Source organism: Mobula hypostoma, chromosome 26 (genome assembly GCF_963921235.1).
Source record: "Mobula hypostoma chromosome 26, sMobHyp1.1, whole genome shotgun sequence".
Classification (NCBI taxonomy): domain Eukaryota; kingdom Metazoa; phylum Chordata; class Chondrichthyes; order Myliobatiformes; family Myliobatidae; genus Mobula; species Mobula hypostoma.
This window is the reverse complement of record NC_086122.1, coordinates 20,867,078-20,888,600: the sequence shown is the minus strand read 5'-3', so window position 1 is coordinate 20,888,600 and position 21,523 is coordinate 20,867,078. Positions and strand designations below refer to the sequence as shown.

Here is a 21,523-nt window from a genome sequence, read left to right as displayed (position 1 = left end):
TAGTGGTTGAAATTACAAAACTGGCAATTTAAAGGCTTGAACTAAAGATATGGTGACCCAGTTCAAATGCTATACAGTAGCAGCAGAAGTGGAATTTTTATTTAATTAGGCATCTGGCATTTAGAGAAACATCTGCCAATATCAGTAATGGCCACAACATCCATCATTATATCATTTTTATCCTGTCTGGCCTCTATGTGACTCCAGTCCCATCCCATTTAATTGACATTTACATGCTTTCTGAAATAGCCCAGCAAGCCACCCAGTTGCAGCATGACTCCCACATTCAAACAGAGAAAGAACATAGACTACCTTAGGCACCAAGTTCAGACATGGCAAAGTCACTTCCAGCCCTGCTGATCTTGCACTGACAGTGCAGCACAGTGATGTATAGGCAGGAGGAAGAAGCCAATGCCAATGGATAGAGGAGAATATCCCCATCTTCAATGATGGCGTGGCCCAGCATATGAGTATCAAAGAAGAGGCTGAAGCATTTAAGCCATGTTTGAGACAGAGTTGCCAAAAATAAATGATCCATCTTCTGTGGCCCCAACATCAAAAAAAAGTCATCCTTTGGAAGATATGATTCATTTCAGGAGCTATCAATAAACAGATGAGAGGACTGGAAAGGCATCACGACCAGAAAAACTGTTGCATTTCTGCTAAATGGGAAAATTCCTTTGGTACATTCTATTAACAAAAAGCTGGTTAGTCCAATCCAGATAACTACTGTTCAGTCAGTCTGTTGTCAGTCATTAGCAGTGTGATTGTAGATGTGGTTGACAATATTAAACTATCAACAGTGCAGTGGGATTTGACAGGGTGATTTGACTTAAGACCTCATCACAGTTTAGGTCCAGATATAGACCAAAGATTTAAATTAGAGAGATTAAGAGTGTGTGCCCTTAGGAGACACCCTGTCTTCTGAGTTGTGGCCTCAAGAAGCTCTGATAAGACTCAAGTCAATTGGCATCAAAGGGAAAATACTCTGTTAGTTTTACCTCAATCAAAGGCAGATGGTTTCCAGCTGTCGAAGTTCAATCATTCCAGTCTCAGGACATCTCAGCACAACGGGTTTAACCATTTTCAGTGCTTCATCGACATCTTTCCTTCCAACATGAACTCAGGAATAGAGATGTTTATGACGACAATGTTTAATTCCATTTGCAACTCCTAAGAAACTGAATCAGTCCAAATGTTTACAGAATGCTAGGATGGCTTTTAGGTACAGGCTGATATGTAGCAGGTAAAATTTGTGTGACAGAAATGCTAGGCAAAGACCATTGCCAACAAGAGCTGGTGTGGACACTTACCCTGAACATTCAGTGGCAGTACCTTTAAGTTTCCTGCCATCCCAATGGTTACTGTTAACCAGAAATTAATTTAGGCCAGCCCTGTAATTATTGCGACAGCAGTAACACACCAGAAGCCTGGTATTCTGCATTGATTAACTCAAGTCCTGACACCCCAATGCTATTTATCCAGATTTGTACAATATACAAGTCAAGAAAATAATGAAATATGTCCACTTTGCTGGGTCATTGCAGCTCCAAAGAAGCTTGAGACAATCCAGGATGAAGTCTCATTTATAAATCGCAAACCATTCACCAAGCCAAACATTTATTCCCTCCACCAGCATCCAATGACTACATTGTGGACCACCTACAGCTATTTGCCCAGTTAATTCTGACACCATTTTCCAAACCCATGATTTCTTTGATCAAAAAGGCTACGAGCAGTAAGTGCGTGGAAATAACATGATCTGTGGGGTTTTTCTCCAATTAACTGACATTCCTAACTTGGGCATGAGTGGGTAATATTCCAGGAACTTGTTCTGCAAAAACACTATGCCAGTACCTTCACTAGAAGGATTGTGGTGGTTCAAGTTTAGCCACTATCATTTTCTAAAGGGCAGTTGAGGATGAGTAACAATTGCTTTGATAGTGATACCTAGATCCAGAAAAAAAAGTGAATAAAAGAATATTTTTTGTTTTATATTACCATGATTCTTTTGAGCTATTAAAGAATCCAAGCTGAATCAGCTGCCATTGAATTGTGTCAGAGGTTTAGGTAAATGTTTCAGTCATTGCCTATATGGAAGCAAGCTCTTCTGCCCAACATGGAGAATATTTCTGTTTTTGCTGTTGAATTGCAAGCAACTGTGATACTATTCATTGAAACACTAGGTGGCACTCATATGGTTTCATTCATTGTATATTTAAATAAAGGAAAATAAAATACATTTTAAAATAGAAAAATAACTTCTTAATCTTTTAAAAAAAAATCCTAGAGGGCTCAAAATTTGAGTGATGAAAGGCAATAGTTTTTGGATTGCATCTGCTTTTTACATTGTATCCCCTATTACCTGGCCAAGGTTGAAAAGATTTATGACTTAGTTCAGTAAATTCTGAGCCAACATTGTTGGATGCATTGTCAATACATTACCACAAGAGGGTGTTACGGCTACTAGTTTTTTTAAACTGAGCAACTTTTATTACTAAAGATTCAGCTATAAACATTCCTAAAACACACCAGGTTTGAAGGAAAATGTTACCCTGTTTTCTAACTTCATGCTGACTAGTCTGCTTAGGGAGGACTTAAACTTAATTAGGAGGGGATGGCACAAGAAAGTAACAGTGGAGACCAATTAGGAATAAAGGGGTTAGTTTTAGGTTTGGAAACTGATTAATTGGGTGCTACAGGGATTGATGCTGAAAGTTTCAAGCTGTTTGCAGTCAATATTAATGAATTAAGTGTATGTCAAAGTTTGCTGCAAATACCAAGTGTGATGGTAGTGAGGACTTAAGAGCAAGGACATGACAGATGGAGGAAAATTTGAAATAATCTTCCCCTGTTTAAAAAGTGTGGAATGTTGACTATTTATTACATAATGAGAGTTTGAAGATATTGGTATTCAGAGTAGGGTGAATATGCTTGCACAGAAATCTTTGAAAAGTACAGTCAGCGATTTGGAAGGAAAACAAATCTGAGTACAAGATAATGGCCCTCTTCCAATTATATATACATGTGGTGAGACTGTTCTGTACAGGTCTCGTCTTTGTATCTATGAAAGAATATACGTCTTTGAGGGAGGGAAGCTAATATTCACCAGATTGCTGGTTGTGAATTATTTCAGTTCTCTAGACAGTCATGTTCAGTTGATATGTTTATTCAAGAAAGAGCATATAATAATGCATCTGTCTCAGGAAATGGAGGAATATGGATCAGTAGAGAAAAATATATTGGTTGAAGTTTAAAAAACATATACTCAGCCATGATCTAATTAAATGGAGGAGCAGGTTGAAATGCCCACTTTTCTGGATTCCATATGTCCTTAATGGAAAGGAGGCTCTTGAAGGTTTTAAGTGATCAGTACTAAGGGGAGCAGAGGGAAAACAAATACAGAGAAGGCTAAGGTGCATGTGTGTGAACACAAAACTTGGTGAGTATGAGTGGAAAGTTATAGATGCAAAATATGTCATGGGGATAACTGAAGCATTGCTTAATAATGTAGGACTTGTCACTGTTCCAAACTTTAAACACTGACAATGAAGGAATGTCAATGTATTTTTAAGTTGGAATGGTATGTGACCTGAGTGGAGTCGTGCACTTGCTCTGCAAGGTCAAGTGTCCAGAAGAAGCTGCAAGAGTATAGTCAGAACAAGCAACTATTTGTAGATATGAGTGAGTTTACAGAAAATATTTCAGTGAAGGTTTGATACATTCTCAGATGTTAAGCTAGGTGAACCAAAACCAGAAACCCTTGGTTGACAGATGATAGTTAATGCAATGAGCAAAACAGAGCAGACAACCAGAATATATTAAATTGAGAGGACACGGAAATGAAAAATATGAGTGGGTTTCTTCCAGATGCTCTGGTTTCCATATAGGAGCAGAATTAGACCTTTTGGCCCATTGACTCCACTCCACCATTTCATCATGACTGGTCCATTTTCCCACTCAGCCCCAAATCTCTTGCTATCTCCCCGTATCCCTTCATGCCTTGACCAATCAAGAATCTGTCAACTTCTGCCTTAAATATGCCCAATGGCTTGGCTTCCACAGCCACCTGTAGCAATGAATTCTACAGATTCACCATTCTCTGGCTAAAGAAATTCCTCCTCATCTCCATTCTAAAAGGACTCCCCCTCTAATTTGAGGCTATGTTCTTTGGTCCCCCTGCATTCCAAAGGTTTGTGAGTTAGTAGATTAATTGGTCACATGGGTGTAATTGGGCGTCGTGGGCTTATTGGGCCAGAGGGACTTTATCTCTAAATAAAGAAAATAAAGTAAGTTTGTTGTGGCTGACTTGCATGCAGACAGCTGTTCAGAATAGGCACTTGATAATCAGGATTGGAAGGTCAACCTTTTTTTCATAACTTTTAATGCAAAACATCATGAATAATGTGCAGAGTGTTTTGTAGGCAAATGTAGCAGCAAGTCTATATATTGCGCTGCTCTCCAAGTGTCAAGTGACTCGAAGTAAAATCTAATTCCTGCTATTCAGAGCTTAACTTATCAAAGCTTGACTGTACTGCAAGTCCAGCAGTTGTTTTCCTGATACCAGTTGAGAGAAGAATGTCATCTTAGGGCCCTGGAGGAGCTTTCTTGCTTATGGACTTGTGACATTCATCTTTACGGTTAGTTTAACCTCATCTGATAAACAGCTTGTTCCAGCAGTGTATCTCAGCTTTGGCACTTAGTTAAAATTGTCCTCAAATACCGGAGTAATACCAGAACATCGAAGCTTCTGACACTGAGAAATTGGTATTGATGTTTTGAGCAGTGAGTATAAATAATATTGAATATATTTTCTGTTTTATTTACTAAGAGTGGAATTGCATGTCTGAATTTTTTATTTTTGTAGATGGCTAAGTGTGATTGCTGCAAACGTCAAGGTAAACTAAATGAATCTATTAAATGGCACGGGCAAACCAAACATTTCTGTAACCTTCGTTGTGTTCTCATGTTCTGCAATCAACTTCACCTAGCTGAAGCATCACTTCCGGATGGAAAAGGTACAAAATGAAACTGCCTTATCTATGTTGGACTTTTGTTATAAATAATAATGAAACTTAAGACAATAGAAGCCCCCCCAGCCTACCCTGCCATTCCAAAGTTTCAAAGTAAATTTATTATCAATGTACAAATATGTCACCATATTCACCCTGACATTCATTTTCTTGAAGGGAATGTTCAGCTATAAGAGGAACAATGAAAGATCAACCAGAGCACAGAAGAGAAAAAACTATTTAAATGTAAATATAAATAAATAATGAGAGCATGAGATAAAGAGCCGTTAAAGTGAGATCGTTGATTGTGGGAATATTTCAGTGATGGGGCAAGTGAAGTTGAGTGTAGTTTTCTCTCTTTGTTCAAGGGCCTGAGGGTTGAGGGGTAGTAACTGTTCCTGAACCTGGTGGTGTGATTGCTGAGACTCTTGTACCTTCTACCTGATGGCAGCAGTGAGAAGAGGGCATGACCTGGGTGGTGGGGATCTCTGATGATGGATGCTGCCTTCCCACGACAGTGCAGGTACGCTCATTGGTTGGGAGGGCTTTACCCTTGATGTACTGTGCTGAATCCACTGCCTTTCATAGGATTTTCCATTCAAAGACATTGGTGTTTCCATACCAGGCTGTGATGCAGCCAGTCAATATACTCTCTGCTACATATTTATAGGTGTTTGTCAGTTTTAGATATCATACAGAATCTCCGCAGACACCTAAGGAAGTAGGGACTCTGCTGTGCTTTCTTCACAATTGCACTTAATCTGCTGGGTCCAGAACAGGTACTCTGAAATTGTTGCAGGACACCCTTGCTCCTCTGCTTAAAACTTCTTGTGATGAAAGCCAACATACAATTTATTTTCTGAATTGCGTCCTATACCTTCATGTTTCTTTTCCGTACAAGGTCCTCCTGCATCCCTTTGTATACCAGTATCACCAGATGAAAACTACTTCTGTGTTTTCCTGCCGAGGTAGCTAACTTCACATTTATCTGCGCTGTAATGCATTTGCTGCCTTATGTTTGCCTACTCACTTGTCTAAATTGCCTTGATGCCTCCTTTTCACAACTTGCAACCCCATGCAAAACTGGGGTTCCCTCATCCAGCTTATTGATCACATTGTGAACTGCTGATCCATGGGATGCACTGAAAACCTATTCCATGCCAAGTCTTTACCATCAATTCTACACTAAACTTGTGAGACTCTACAATGGATTTGTTTTATAAAGAAAATCACCTTTTTGATAAATTAATCAAATTGACCTTGAGCAAAGCTTGTCATTGACAACTATATAATTTTGTTGTTTACATAGTTGACCAAAAGCTAGTCTTTTGATCCCTGTGAAGTTGAATTCTTATTTCAAAACAAAACAACCAATTAAAAGAGAGGTAAACTCCTAAAAAGCCACAAGGTAACACTGAAAAGTCTATGCTTTTATTAATCTCTTCAATTACCATGTTTGAAACTCCACTCTAGTGTGGTCTTCTTAGTGATAACAAAATGGGGAGTGCTACAGTGAAGAGTAGTGGTTCTCTAAAATTTGTATATCTGCATATTAGCAACACATATTCAGGTAGATTAAAAAAAATCAACAAATGTTTAGGATTGCCCAGTAATTCACCCAGTAACACTTGCATCCACAGTGATGAAGTGTTTTGAGAGGTTTGTGATGAAACATATCAACTCCTGCCTGAGAAGCAACTTACATCTGCTCCAATTTGCCGACTGGTGCAACAGGTCCACAGCTGATGTCATTTCACTGTCTCTTCACTCAACCTTGGAACATCTCGACAGCAAAGATGCATACATCAGGATACCTTTAATCAACGACAGCTCAGCATTCATTACCCTTAAACCTAATCAACAAGCTCCAAGACTTAGGCCTCAATATCTCCTTGTGCAATTGGATCTTAGATTTTCTCACTTGTAGATTGGTGACAACATCTCCTCCACGATCTCCATCAGCACAAATGCACCCTACCCTATTGCATTACTCTTCTGACTGTGAGTCTTAAGCATAGCTCCAGTGCCACATTCAAGTTTACTGATGACACCACTGTTGTGGACTGAATCATAGGCGCTGATGAATCAGATTACAGGAGGAAGATTGAAAATCTGGCTGAGTGGTGTCATAACAACATCCTCTCACTCAATGCCATCAAGACCAAAATACTGATTATAGACTTCAGGACAAGGAAACCTGAGGTCCATGAGTAATCCTCACTGGAGGATTAGTAACCCAGGTATTTCTGTTTCACAGGACCTGTCCTGGGCCCAGCACCTAAGTGCAATTACAAAGAAAGTACGGCAGCACCTCTACTTCCTTAGGAGTTTGCAGAGTTTCGGCATGACATCTAAAACTTTGTCAAACTTCTACAGGTGTGTGGTGGAGCAGATATTGACTGGCTGCATCATGGCCTGGTATGGAAACACCAATGCCCTTGAACGGAAAAACCTATAAAAGGCAGTGGATATGGTCCAATGCAGCAGGGTAAAGCCATCCCAATGAGCACATTTACATGAAGCACTGTCGCAGGAAAGTAGCATCCATCATCAGGGAACCCCACCGCCCAGAACATGCTCTCTTCTTGCTCCTGCCATCAGGAAGAAGGTGCAAGAGCCTTAGGACTTGTACCACCAGGTTCAGGACCAGTTACTATCCCTCAACCGTCAGACTTTTGAACAAAAAGGGATATAACTTCACTTGTCTCATCATTGAAATGTTCTCACAACCAATAGACTCAGTTTCAAAGACAGTTCATCTCTTTTTCTCAATATTTATTGCTTATTTATTTATAATATTGTTTCTTCATTTTGCATTTGCGCAGTTTGTTGTCTTCTTCACTCTGGTTAAACACCCTAGTTGGGCAGTTTTTCATTGACTCTGTTATTGTTCCGATTCTATAGATTTGCTGAGTATGCCCGCAAGTAAATGAATCTCAGTGTTGTATACCGCAGTTTCATATTGTCAGCAAACAGAAATATTGCACTTGGTTCCCTCATCCAGATTATTGATTGCACTGTGATCTGCTGAGGCCCATGGACTGTGATCTATGGGACGCACTAAACGCCAAAGTCTGCTAATCTATTCCATGCCAAACTGTTACCATAAATTCCACATTAAACTTGTGCGATTTTACTTGATCAGAAGAGTATAAATACATTGCAGAGTTTCATTCTGTACTTGACATTCAAGCAGCACATTCAATTGATGAATCCAAAACTGATTTACTGTCTTGCTATACTCTTGTTTCTAATGCCGTCCTCTTTAAAAATGCAGTTACATCTCCTTTCTGGCAAAACCTTTCAATCAACACCAGCTGGAATGAGAAAATTTACACAAACCTGGCTCTCAACACTTCGTATTTATTCTTAGTGTTTCATTTTGTTTTTTCTTTTTCTATTTCTGAATAAAGATTATTGACCTAAAACTTTTACTTCACAGTTGCCGCCTGGCCTGCTGAGTATCTCCAACATTTTCTGCTTTTACTTGAAATTTCATTACCCATTTTTTTTTCTTTCTTTTAAATAGTTTCAAATTATCCCCAATGCTTCTCATCAGCTTTTTTCTGCTTAAACGCTTTCATAATTCAAAATCATAAACCTCCTCTTTTGCTTCCATATGTCATTGATATTAGCTGCAATATTCTCATACCTATTCTTGTAATCAGTTTTTCCCTTATGTTCTGGTAGATTTATATCGACTGCTAATGTGGCTTTAGTACCTTTCAAGAAAGAACTTACTGAAGAAACTTTAATTTTGTGATGGAGCCATTGGTCTGGAACATATTTATTACAGTCTTTTTTGGCCTTTAACCTCCACATTGTTATTAAAACTTGTTTCATTGACTGCATTGCAGATCTATTAAAATGTAAGCTTTATCTCTTGGGCAGATAATTTCAACCATAAGACATAGACATGAGACATAGGAGAACAGTTAGCCCTTTTGGCCCATCAAGTCTTCTCTGCCATTACATCATAACTGATTTAATATCCCTCTCATCCTATTCTCCTGCCTTCTCCTTCGAATCATATATGTACTTGGATAATAAAATTTACTTTGAACTTTGAATTGTTTGGTTGCAAGAGCACATGGCCTACAAGACAGCCAGCCTGCCAGAGGTGAGTATGTATTTTCCCATTGCATTGATCTTCATAATGTTAAAACCTTCAAATATTTTTTAAAAATTAACTTTAGTTGATAGCTGTGAATGTAGGTGATTTCAAATAAGTTGTGTGATTGCTTAACGGTTAACAGGAAAATTACTGTCTTCCTTCAACAGTAACTGTACCAAATGTTCCCAGCAGTCAGAGGAAGGAGCCAACTCCTGTTAAAGCAAATGTGCTATCGTTGGCAAACACTCCGCCTGTACAGAATACTACCAGTTCAACAGCAACTTTAAATGGTAGGAAGGCTGCTAAAAGAATGAGCTAATATTTTACTATTGTGTAGCAAGGAAATTGCAAACTTATTTAATGATAGTGATGGGGCATGCGTGGCTTTCACTCACAGCATTTCTTTATATTTGGTGATTTTTTAATCTTCAATATCTTTGATAGAATATTTTCAAATTGTACAACATTTGCTAAGTAGCAAGTGCCTTTGGTCCTTGCAAGTACTTTTCAGCTGGGAAGGTAGCCGGACTGGTCACAGTATCTTCTCTGCTAATGGTAGTTTTTCTTCCCTTGGTAATCAGCTATATCAAAGAATGGGAAGAATCTTGATTCTGACGATATATCATTGATCAAAATATCAACTCTGGCTTTGTGAAGGTGCTGGCTGACCTTTTGAATATTTATGGCATTTTCCATTTTTATTTAAGGCTTGCATTATATGCAGTTTCCTCCGAAACAAAGAGCATTTGAAGTCTAAATTTTGAGGATCTGAATTTTTTTTTAATTCCATTGATTTAACTTGACTAGAGGAGTGTAAGTACATGGCAGAGTTTTCTTGTACACTTGGCATGCATACAACACATTAGATTGATGAATCCAAAACTGATTTACTGTCTTGCTATGCTGTTGTTTCTAATGACATCCGCTTTAAAAATGCAGTTACATCTGCCTTCTTGCAAACTCTTTCATCCTTTTTAACAACCAACTGGAATAAAAGAATTTGCACAAACCTGGCTCCAAACACTTCATGTTTATTCTCAGTGTTTCATTTTGCCTTTTTTCAATTTCTGTTCAAAGAGTATTGACATAAATTGTGTCTTCACAGTTACTGCTTGCCCTGCTGCGCATCTCCAACATTTTCTGCTTTTATTTCAAGTTTCCACCGCATATGGTTTTTATTTAAATGTTTTGCTCTTTGGTAGTTTCAGTTTATCCCTAATACTTCTCATTAGTTTCTTCCTGTTTAAATGTTTTCATAATTCAAAATCTTCTGCTAGACCTCCTCTTTTGTTTCCATATTTCATTGACAGTAGCTGCAGTATCTTATGCTTATTTGTGTAATCAGCTTTTCTTGTATGTTCTGGTAGATTTGATATGATTTTAATCCCTTTCAGGAAAGAACTTTCTAAAGAAACCTTAATCTAGTGATGGAACCATTGGTCCGGAATATATTTATTGCCGTCTTTTTTGGCTTTTATGCCCCATATTGTTGTTAAATTTTGTTTCCTTCTCTGCATTGCAGGTCTGTTAAAATGTGAGCTTCATCTCTTGGGCAGATAAATAGAAATATAGACATGAGACATAGGAGAGCAATTAGGCTATTTGGCCCATGAATCTTCTGCCATTCCATCAAAGCTAATTTAATATCCCTCTCATCCTGTTCTCCTGCCTTTTCCCTGTAATCATATATGTACTTTGATAATAAAATTTACTTTGAACTTTTAAATGTTGGTTGCAAGAGAACATTGCCTACCAGACAGTCTGCCACAAGTGAGCGCATCTCGTCCTATTGCATTGATCGTCATAACATTAAAGCCTACAAATATTTTAAAGAAAGATTTTAGTTGATAGCTGTGAATGTAGGTGAGTTTAAATAAGTTGTTGGTTACGTATTGTTTAACAGGAAAATCACTGTTTTCCCTCAACAGTAACGGTACCAAATGTTCCCAGCAATCAGAGGAAAGAACCAACTCCTGTTATAGCAAATGTGCTATCGTTGGCAAACACTCCGCCTATACAGAATACTACCAGTTCAACAGCAACTTTAAATGGTAGGAAGGGTGCTGAAAGCCTGAACTAATATTTTACCATTGTGAAGCAAGGAAATTGCAAACTTGTTTAATGATAGTGAAGGAGCATGTGGGGCTTTCACTCACAGCATTTCTTTATATATTTTTTTTAATCTTCAATATCTTTGATATGAAGTTTTCAAATTGTACAACATTTGCTAAGTAGCATTTGCCTTTGCTGGTTCTTGCAACTACTTTTGAGCTGGTAAGGTAGCTGGCTTGGTCATAGTATGTTTTCTGTTAATGGTAGTTTCTCTTCCTTTGGTAATGACCCATATCAAAGAATGGGAAGATACCAGATTCTGATGACAGGTCTTTGATCAAAACATTAACTCTATTTGTCTCTGCGAAGGTGCTGGCTGACCTTTTGAATATTTATGGCATTTTCCATTTTTATTTTAAGAGTTCCATCATATCCAATATGGTGGCAAAACTAATCCAAAATCAAAACAATTGCTGCTAGCTGCGACTGCCGGGTGTTGTTATACTTGCATGACGCACCCTCAGTTCCAATGAAATTATTCTTTCAAAGAGTGGAGTCCTTTATTTGATCCCTTATTAGCAATTAGCAAACTTACAATCTTAAATATAAAACGGTCAACAAAGATATGACCTCCATTGGTCCCAAGCCGCAAACTGCCACAACATAAAGCAAGAATACGTAACTTACTCCCCTCGCTTTTACCACACCTCTTCTCATCTGACTAGTTACCATTATAAATGCACAACACAGAATACAATGCAAATAGAGAACAGACACATGGCTCCTAGTTTCCAAGAATTATGAAAAATCATCCGTTAGTCTTGCGAGACCATGGATCTGCGTCTGGAAAGTATTCGCTCTCCAGGGTGCATGCCTGGGCAAGGTTGTATGGAAGACCAGCAGTTGCCCATGCTGCAAGTCTCCCCTTTCCACAACACCAATGTTGTCCAAGGGAAGGGCATTAGGACCCATATAGCTTGGCACCAGTGTCGTCGCAGAGCAATGTGTGACTAAGTGCCTTGCTCAAGGACACAACACGTTGCCTTGGCTGGGGCTCGAACTCATGACCTTCAGGTCGCTAGTCCAATGCCTTAACCACTTGGCCATGTTCCCATCCCCTAATTATTCTATAATAATTACAACAACATGCTGCTATGACACAGGAGACATGAAATCTCCATATTTACACAAAGTGTCCTCATTTGCTAAGCCGTCTCTGCTGGATTGTGCTCTTCTCCCGCCAAACTAGGTTGTCCCTCTGAATTGCATTCAGGAAAGTCTTTCTGGAATTGCTGCTGCCAAAACTCATCCAAACACAAAGCTGAAGTTAGCTCTGGCCGAGTGTGGTCTCTTCCGCCACCACAGTCTCCTTTCAATGGTCCATTAACAATCAAACCCAACATCATTTTGATTGCATTAACACTGGGAGTCACTTGAAATGGCCCCAATGCCTTAGGCCCATTCACCCCATCAGTAGCTCAATTTCTGAATCGATTTCCGGCAAATAAACATGCTTCTGGTGAGACCATTCTTGAAGGTCTCTCTGATGAGGAATGGTTCCTCTGTTAGATGTTAGGCAGTTCACTATAGTTTTCACCTTCTAAGCCTGCCACTTATAATCCTGAAACAAAGTAGCTACTCACAACCTTCTCTTGACCCATGGTGTGTATGAGAATATGTGTTCCTTTTCCTGTCAGGTTGAGCTTGTTCATGAGGCGCTCTGTGCAAGGTACTGCTGTACTACTTTGATCTAGGAAAGCATAAGTAACCACTTTCTTACTCTTCTTAGCCTTCAGCTGAATTGGATTTATAGGAAGTTTACAGTCATGATCACCAGCCCCTTTAAGGCCATGAGATAATAGGGCGATACTTACTGCTGTGTTTGCTTCATTCATGGCTTGTTTCGAACCTGCGCCATTTTCATCAATTTTGGGTTCAGTTTCACTTTCCCCAATAGCCACAGTATGGCAAAGCTGCTTCTTTTAACTTGAGAATGAATTTGTAATCCAGTTTTTTTTCTCATCTTTACTTGCCTTTCAATGAAATCAACAATGGTAGTGAAAGTAACCTCATGGTTCTGTCTTTCGTACAATTCATACACCACCAATCTCCATTTTTTTCTAAGTTCATTGGGCAATTTATTTATGACAATTTTCATATTAGCAGGCATGTTCAACTCATGCATGGCCTGCACATCATCTGTAGCATTACAGCAACTGTTAAGAAAAAGACTGTAATCTTAAATAACTTTCACATCTTCTGATTTGATATGTGGCCAAGAAAACCTTTTCCATGTGGACCACAGTAATTTTATGCTCATCACCAAAGTGTTCCTACATGGTCCTTTAGATATCCTTGCTCCAGACTGGCCTACTGGCAACCTTTGACCAGCTCTCTTGGATAACTTCCAGTGTTTCATTCAGAAAAGTAGAGATGGTCCCCATAATCTTCAATCTTCCCTTCTATGCTATTCTTGAAAACCCTCATAAATGAATGATACTACCATGAATTGCCTTGAAGGTTTGAATCTCTCTTTTAGGCAGAGATGTAATGTGTTACTCTTGCATCACTACGCTTGTTATTTCCTTTGGCATCCTTATGGCCTCCAGCACGGCATTTAGACCTTTATCATCTGAAACATGAGTGTCATCATACCATAAATCAATGTTCTCAGGAGCACATTGTGCTATTGGGTATGGCACAGGTCCAGAGTACCTCTGTGGTGCAGGCTGAGAGTCAGCACTGTGAACTACCCCTTTGGATTCAAACTCTTGGCTCAAAGACTTTTGATTCTCAAATGCATCCACCTTGACATTGAGTATGCTGGATTTTCTCTGTTTCATGGCAATGTAGGAACTAATGCTTCAGTGTTTTCATTCTGGCCATCTTCGCAGCAATTTCTTCCTGCAATTTAAACTACTCCATCTGTCTTCAACGTTGCTCTGCCTGTTTTTCTTGATTTCTCTGAAGCTATTCCTTCTGTTGTTTCTGGCCTCTTCGAAGTTATTCCCTCAATATCTGTTGTCTCGTGTATAACCCAGCTAAATCAGTCTCTGTTCTAATGTGTACCAATGTGCTATCAGATGCACAAGGCGCCTTGCTAGTGGCTTTAGAACATACTGCAAACACATTAGGCATGCTGCCTTCAACCTTATATGTAGTCTGTCACAGCCTGTTCTTTATCTTTGTAAAAATTTTTATTTCCCCGAGGAAACTGACCTTCAACATTTGCCTGGCCTGCTGCGTTCACCAGCATTTTGTGTGTGTGTTGCTTCAACATCACATGATCATTTCTCTCTTGGCTTCAAGACCTCTGCTTCTAGCTCATTTTGTCTTCCAAGTGCGCAAATGAGATAAAACAATGGCAGTTTCAATTTAGCTTTTCAACAATGGAAGCAATTGTTTCAATTCTTCAGCATTTCAACAGAATTAAGAGTTGAACACTTCAGGGTAACAGCACTATAGAGCTTTCCAATCCAACCTAGTTGGACGTGGCAATGTTGACCACTTCGAAACTGTATTTCCAATCCAAACACACAGTGTTAAACAACAAAAAAGGCCATTGCCAGCTACAAGCGGCTCCAGGTTGGTGCTTCCAGTTTCTCGGACACATCCGAGTGCTGATGTTCATTTGATATAACTGTTGACATCTTTGCTGACAAAATATTGAGGCAAAACGAATCCACGGGCTTGTTATACTTGCACGGCGAACCTTCAGCTCCAATGAAATGATTGTTCTGAAGAGTTCAAACCCATATACGATCCCTTATTAGCAATTAGCAAACACATAATCTTGAAGCAATATTAAGTGATCAAAAAAGACCTCCCATCGGTCCCAAGCGACAAACTGCCACGAAATAAGCAAGGATATGTAACTTGTTCCTGTTGCTTTTATGAAGCTCCACCAATATGAATAGTTGCCACAATAGACATACTAAACGCACAACACAGCATACAAAGTAAATGAAGAACAGATATATTGCTCTTACATGCAATTTCCTACAGACCAAATAGTGGTAGAAGTCTAAATTTTAAGAGCTTGAAATTATGATGTTTTAAATTCTATTGATTTTACGTGATCAGAAGAGTATAAATACATGGCAAGGGTTTCTTTCTACACTTGACATGCACGTAGTACATTATGCATGCTATACTCCTGTTTCTAATGCCGTCCTCTTTAAATATGCAGACACATCTCCCTTCTGGCAAAGCCTTACAGCCTTTTAACACCAACTGGAGTAAGAAGACTTACACAGACTTGGCTGCCAACACTTTATGTTTATTCTCACTGCTTCATTTTTTTCTTTTTCTTTTTCTGAGCAAAGATTATTGACCACTTTTTTGTCGAAGTTACTGCTTGGGCTGCTGAGTATCTCTAACATTTTCTGCTTTTATTTCAAATTTCTCCCACCCATAGTTTTTTTATATATCACTGGACAACAAAGATTTTGCTTCCTGAATACTTTTGGATGTATCTTATGGATTTTGGGCTGCTGATCATGAAAATCACCTTGAAATTTCCCTGTCACACACCATTTTTTTTGAAAGTGCTTATATTTGTTATTTAAATTTCTTATTCAAGTCAATTAAAATGCTGCCCACAATGTAAGCTGAAAAGTTTTCTGTCTTGTCCAGGCATGCTTAGGCAGAGTGGATGCTGCATGGCAGGACAGATTTTATAAAGGCTATAAATTTCGTTGAAGGATTTTGATATTTGAGACAGATTTTTCCCAGAATAACTGATGCCAAGATTAAGGAAGGCATTTCAGTTAGTGCACAAATCAAACAGGTCATCAACGACAGGCAGTTCAAAGAACTTCTAGTGGGACCAGAGAAAATTGCATGGAAAAATTTTCTTGGCAGTTGTAGAGCACCAAAATACATACAGCTGGTTGACAGCATACTTCCAGCATACAAAACCATGAAGTGCAACATTCCAATAAAGATTTCATTTTTTGCATACCCATTTAGATGACTTCTGTGTGAATCATGGCACTGTCAGTGACGAGCATGTCCTGTTTCACCAGGACATTGCAGTCATGGAGGAACAGTATCGGGGCAACTGGAATCCAACAGTACTGGCTGAGTATTGTTGAACACTTAAGCAAGAAGCCTCAGACACTGAGTACAAATGAAAATTATCAACAAAACAGCTTTAGCTTAGTTGAACTATTGCAGAGTCAGCACTGTGATGTAATTACACACATTATATTTAATGAAAAGATAGTTTCTTGTCTTTCCAAATTCCTACATGATGTAAGTAGTCTGAAATTATATTTCTGTTCAGCTTTATGTGGTCTATCATAAACAAAAAAAAAGTTCTGAGGAAGCAACATTTTCGAAAAAATTTGTTGTTCAATGTATTTTTTTGCTTTTTGGCAGTTTCAGATTATCCACAATACCTCTCATCAGTTTCCACGTGTTTATACTCTTTCATAATTCAAAATCTTGTGCTAAACCTCTTCTTTTTCTTCCATATTTCATTGATAATGGCTGCAGTATCTAATGCCTATTCTTGTAATCATAGTTTATCTCTCCTATGTTCTGGTGGATTTGCATTGACTGCTAATGTGGCTGTCATCCCTTTTCAAGAAAGAGTTTTGAAAACAACCATAATCTAGTGATGGTACCATTTCCAGAATATACAGTGGCATGCAAAAGTTTGGGCACCCTGGTCCAAATTTCTGTTACTGTGAATAGCTAAGTGAGTAAAAGATAACCTGATTTCCAAAAGGCATAAAGTTAAAGATGACACATTTAAAAAAAATATTTTAAGCAAGATTACTTTTTTATTTCCATCTTTTACAGTTTCAAAATAACAAAAAAGGAAAAGGGCGCGAAGCAAAAGTTTGGGCACCCTGCATAGTCGGTACTTAGTAACACCCCCTTTGGCAAGTATCACAGCTTGAAAACGCTTTCTGTAGCCAGCTAAGAGTCTTTCAATTATTGTTTGGGGGATTTTAGCCCATTCTTCCTTGCGAAAGGCTTCTAGATCTGTGAGATCCTTGGGCCATCTTGCATGCACTGCTCTTTTGAGGTCTATCCACAGATCTTCGATGATGTTTTGGTCGGGGTACTGTGAGGGCCATGGCAAAACCTTCAGCTTGTGCCTCTTGAGGTAGTCCATTGTGGATTTTGAGGTGTGTTTGGGATCATTATCCTATTGTAGAAGCCATCCTCTTTCCACCTTCAGCTTTTTTACAGACAGTGTGATGTTTGCTTCCAGAATTTGCTGGTATTTAATTGAATTCATTTTTCCCCTCTACCAGTGAAATGTTCCCCGTGCCACTGGCTGCAACAAAAGCCCAAAGCATGATCGATCCACCCCCGTGCTTAACAGTTGGAGAGGTGTTCTTTTTATGAAATTTTGCACCCTTTTTTCTCCAAACATACCTTTGCTCATTGCGGCCAAAAAGTTCTATTTTTACTTCATCAGTCCACAGGACTTGTTTCCAAAATGCATCAGGCTTGTTTAGATGTTCCTTTGCAAACTTCTGACGCTGAATTTTGTGGTGAGGACGCAGGAAAAGTTTTCTTTTGATGACTCTTCCATGAAGGTCATATTTCTGCAGGTGTTGCTGCATAGTAGAACCGTGCACCACCACTCCAGAGTCTGCTAAATCTTCCTGAAGGTCTTTTGCAGTCAAACAGGAGTTTTGATTTGCCTTTCTAGCAATCCTACGAGCAGTTCTCTTGGAAAGTTTTCTTGGTCTTCCAGACCTCAACTTGACCTCCACCGTTCCTGTTAACTGCCATTTCTTAATTACATTAGGAACTGAGGAAACGGCTACTTGAAAGTGCTTTGCTATCTTCTTATAGCCTTCTCCTGTTCTGTGGGCATCATTTATTTTAATTCTCAGAGTGCTAGGTAGCTGCTTAGAGGAGCCCATGGCTGCTGATTGTTGGGACAAAGTTTGAGGAGTCAGGGTATTTATAAAGCTTTGAAATTTGCATCACCTGGCCTTTCCTAACGATGACTGTGAACAAGCCATAGCCCTAACAAGCTAGTTGAGGTCCGAGATCTTAGTAAGAGTTACCTGAGAGCTCAAATCTATTGGGGTGCCCAAACTTTTGCATGGTGCTCCTTTCCTTTTTTTCACTCTAAAATTGTACAAAACAAAAATAATACACTAATCTTGGTTACAATGTTGAAAAGAATGTTTCATCTTTAACTTTATGACTTTTGGAGATCAGTTCATCTTCTACTAACTTAACTATTCACAGTCACAGAAATTTTGCACAGGGGTGCCCAAACTTTTGCATGCCACTGTATTTATTGCAGTCTTTTTTGCCTTTATGCTCCACATTGTTGTTAAATCTTGTTTCCTTGTCTGCATTGCAGATCTAGCAAAATGTAAGCTTTATCTTTTACACAGCTAATTAGAAACATAAGACATAGACCTGAGACATAAGAGAGCAATTAAGCTATTAGTCCCATCAAACCTTCTCTGCCATTCCATCATAGCTGATTTAATATCCTTCTCAACTCATTTTCCTGCCTTCTCCCTGTTAACATATATGATGATAAAATTTACTTTGAATTGTTTGCCTATAAGACAGCCAGCTAGAGGTGAATGCATCTTGTCCTATTACATTGATCCTCATATAATTAAAACCTTCAAATTTTTTTTAAAATTGACTTTAGTTGATAGCTGTGAATGTAGGTGAGTTGAAAGAAGTTGTATGGTTGCTTAACGTTTAACGGGAAAATCACTGTCTTCCTTCACAGTAACGGTACCAAATGTTCCCAGCAGTCAGAGAAAAGAGCCAACTCCTGTTATAGCAAATGTGATATCATTGGCAAGCTCTCCACCTGTACAGAATACTGCCAGTTCAACAACAACTTTAAATGGTATGAAGGCTGCAAAAAGATTCAACTAATATTTTACCATTCTGTAGCAAGGACGTAGCGACTTGTTGAATGATACTGAAGGAGCATTCATGGCTTTCGCTCAGCATTTCTTTCTATTTGGTGTTTTTTTTATCTTCAATATCTTTGACAGGAAGTTTTCAAATTGCACAACATTTACTAAGTAGCAACTACTGATCCTTGCAACCAGCTTTGATCTGGTATGGTAGTTTGACTCGTCATAGTATCTTCTCTGCTATTGATAGTTTTTCTTCTCTGGGTAGTGAAAAAGAATGGAAAGAATCTTGATTCTGGCGACCCATCGTTGATGAAAATATCAACTCTGACCTGCATATGCAATTTGCATCATAAGCTGTTTACTACTGAGCAAGTAGAGGACCTGACTTGTTTTTTTAAAATTCCGTTCATTTAACTTGAATAGAGGAGTATAAGTACATGGCAAAGTTTCTCTCTACGCTTCATATGCATGCAGATTGATGAATCCAAAACTGATTTCTAATCTGCTAAACTCTTGTTTCTCATGCTATCCTCTTTAAAAATGCAATCTTCCTTCTGGAAAAACCTATCATACTTTTAACACCTACTGGAATAAGAAAAACCATACAAGCCTGGCTGCTAACACATTTTTTTTTCCCTCAGTGTTTCATTTCTCCAATTTTTCTATTTCCGATTAAAGTATATTGATATAAACCCACAACACTTTTTCTTCACAGTTACTGCTTGGCCTGCTGAGTATTCCCAACATTTTCTGCTTTTATTTCAAATTTCCATCATCCATGGTTTTTTAAATATTTTTTGCCTTTTGGCAGTTGCAGATTATCCCTAGTACTTCTCATCAGTTTCTTCCTGTTTAACACTTTCATAATTCAAAATTCAAAATCTTGTGCTAAACTCCCCCTCGTTTTCTTCTGTATTTCGTTGACAATGACTGCAGTACTTCATGTCTGTTCTTGTAATCATAGTTTCTCTCCTGCTTTCTGGTGGACTTACAATGACTGCTAATGTGGCTTTAATCCCCTTTCAAGAAAACTTTCTAAAGCAACCGTAATCTAGTGATGGAACCATTTCTAGAATATACTTATTTCAGTCTTTTTTGCCTTTATGCTCCACATTGTTGATAAATCTTGTTTCCTTGTCTGCGTTACAGATCTATGAAAATGTAAGCTTTATTTCTTGGGCAGATAATTAGAAACATAAGGCAGAGACATGAGACATAGGAGAGCAATTATGCCATTTGACCCATCAAATCTTCTCTGCTGTTCCATCATTGCTGATTTAATATCTCTCCCAACCCATTCTCCTGCCATCTCCCTTTGATCTTTGACACTTTACTAATCAAGAACCTATCAACTTTTGCTTAATTTATGCCCAATGACTTGGCCTGTACAACCACCTGTGGCAGTGAATTCCACAGATTCACCACTGCCTGACTAAAGAAATTCCTCCTCATCTCTTGTCTAAAGGAATGTCCTTGTATTTTGAGGCTGTGCCTTCTGGCCCTAGACTCCCTTACTATAGGATACGTCTTCTCTAAATCCACTCTCTCTGGCCTTTCAAGTTTCAGTAGCTTTCACCGAGATCCCTCTCATTCTTCTGAATTCCAGTGACTAGTAGCGAGGTCATTATTCAGTGGATGAAAATAAACTAAATGCAGATGGTGGAGATCTGAAGTAAATATCTAAAAAGTGTATGTTTGATAAATCATATTTATCCACTAACTGAGAAAAAGACATTAAATAATCCCCTAAAAACAAATCTGGAAAATGTTGTTATGCCCTTGGTTTTCCAAATTAAAAAGGCCTTATCCAAAATTGATGGTTTAAAAAAATAATTGAAATGGATATTACTAGAAAGATCAAAATTATTTAACTCAAAAAAATCTACGAAACTAAAACCAAATTCTTAATGTATGTTCAATAGTGGGATTAAAATCTTGTCTACTAATCTTAGAAAAAAAAGGGAAGTTGAGCTCTCAGTAAAGAGGCCAAAGAGAAGCCCTTCGCTGAGTTTTCCACCAAATCCAACCATGAAGGACATTCATGTATGTCTGAATAATGAATCCAAAAGTAATATATCGAATATTAATTGCCCAATAATACATTCTAAAATTTGGCAAAGCCATACCACCGTCCTTTTTTATTTTCTGCAATAAGGGTTTTCTCAATCTAGGATTTTTGCTGTCTTAGAGCAACTCTGGCAATATTCAATATTTTCATTTGATTTGATTTATTACTCTTCCAATTTTTTTTTTGAAGTTTTAAATTTGATCAGAAAGTCCTTTCTTTTTTTTTGGTCGTATCCTCATAATGGATTGCCCAGTCTCCTTTTTTCCCTCTTTTCTCATATAGTGTAGTGGGGTTCCCCCCCATTTAAAAATTTAAAGTTTTTTTTCTCTCTCTCCATGAATTGATAAGAGGAGAATTAGCTGTCTTTTTTTATTATATACTACATATTAGCTTAATACTATGTATGATT

At 38.3% G+C, this 21,523-nt stretch overlaps 1 protein-coding gene across 7 annotated transcripts in view; it reads left to right on the top strand.

The window, feature by feature from the left end:
- LOC134338194 (zinc finger MYM-type protein 4-like) overlaps nucleotides 1–21,523 on the top strand; it is a 228,336-nt gene that overhangs the window by 167,448 nt on the left and 39,365 nt on the right. For 4 of the 7 annotated variants that reach the window (XM_063033844.1, XM_063033843.1, XM_063033842.1 and 1 more), the window contains 4 exons: nucleotides 4,868–5,018; nucleotides 9,294–9,416; nucleotides 11,055–11,177; nucleotides 18,908–19,030. In XM_063033844.1, coding sequence (XP_062889914.1) covers nucleotides 4,868–5,018; nucleotides 9,294–9,416; nucleotides 11,055–11,177; nucleotides 18,908–19,030 — 520 coding nt within the window. The remainder of the gene's footprint in view (nucleotides 1–4,867; nucleotides 5,019–9,293; nucleotides 9,417–11,054; nucleotides 11,178–18,907; nucleotides 19,031–21,523) is intronic. The other 3 variants (XM_063033846.1, XM_063033845.1, XM_063033847.1) reach the window with 2 other exon arrangements.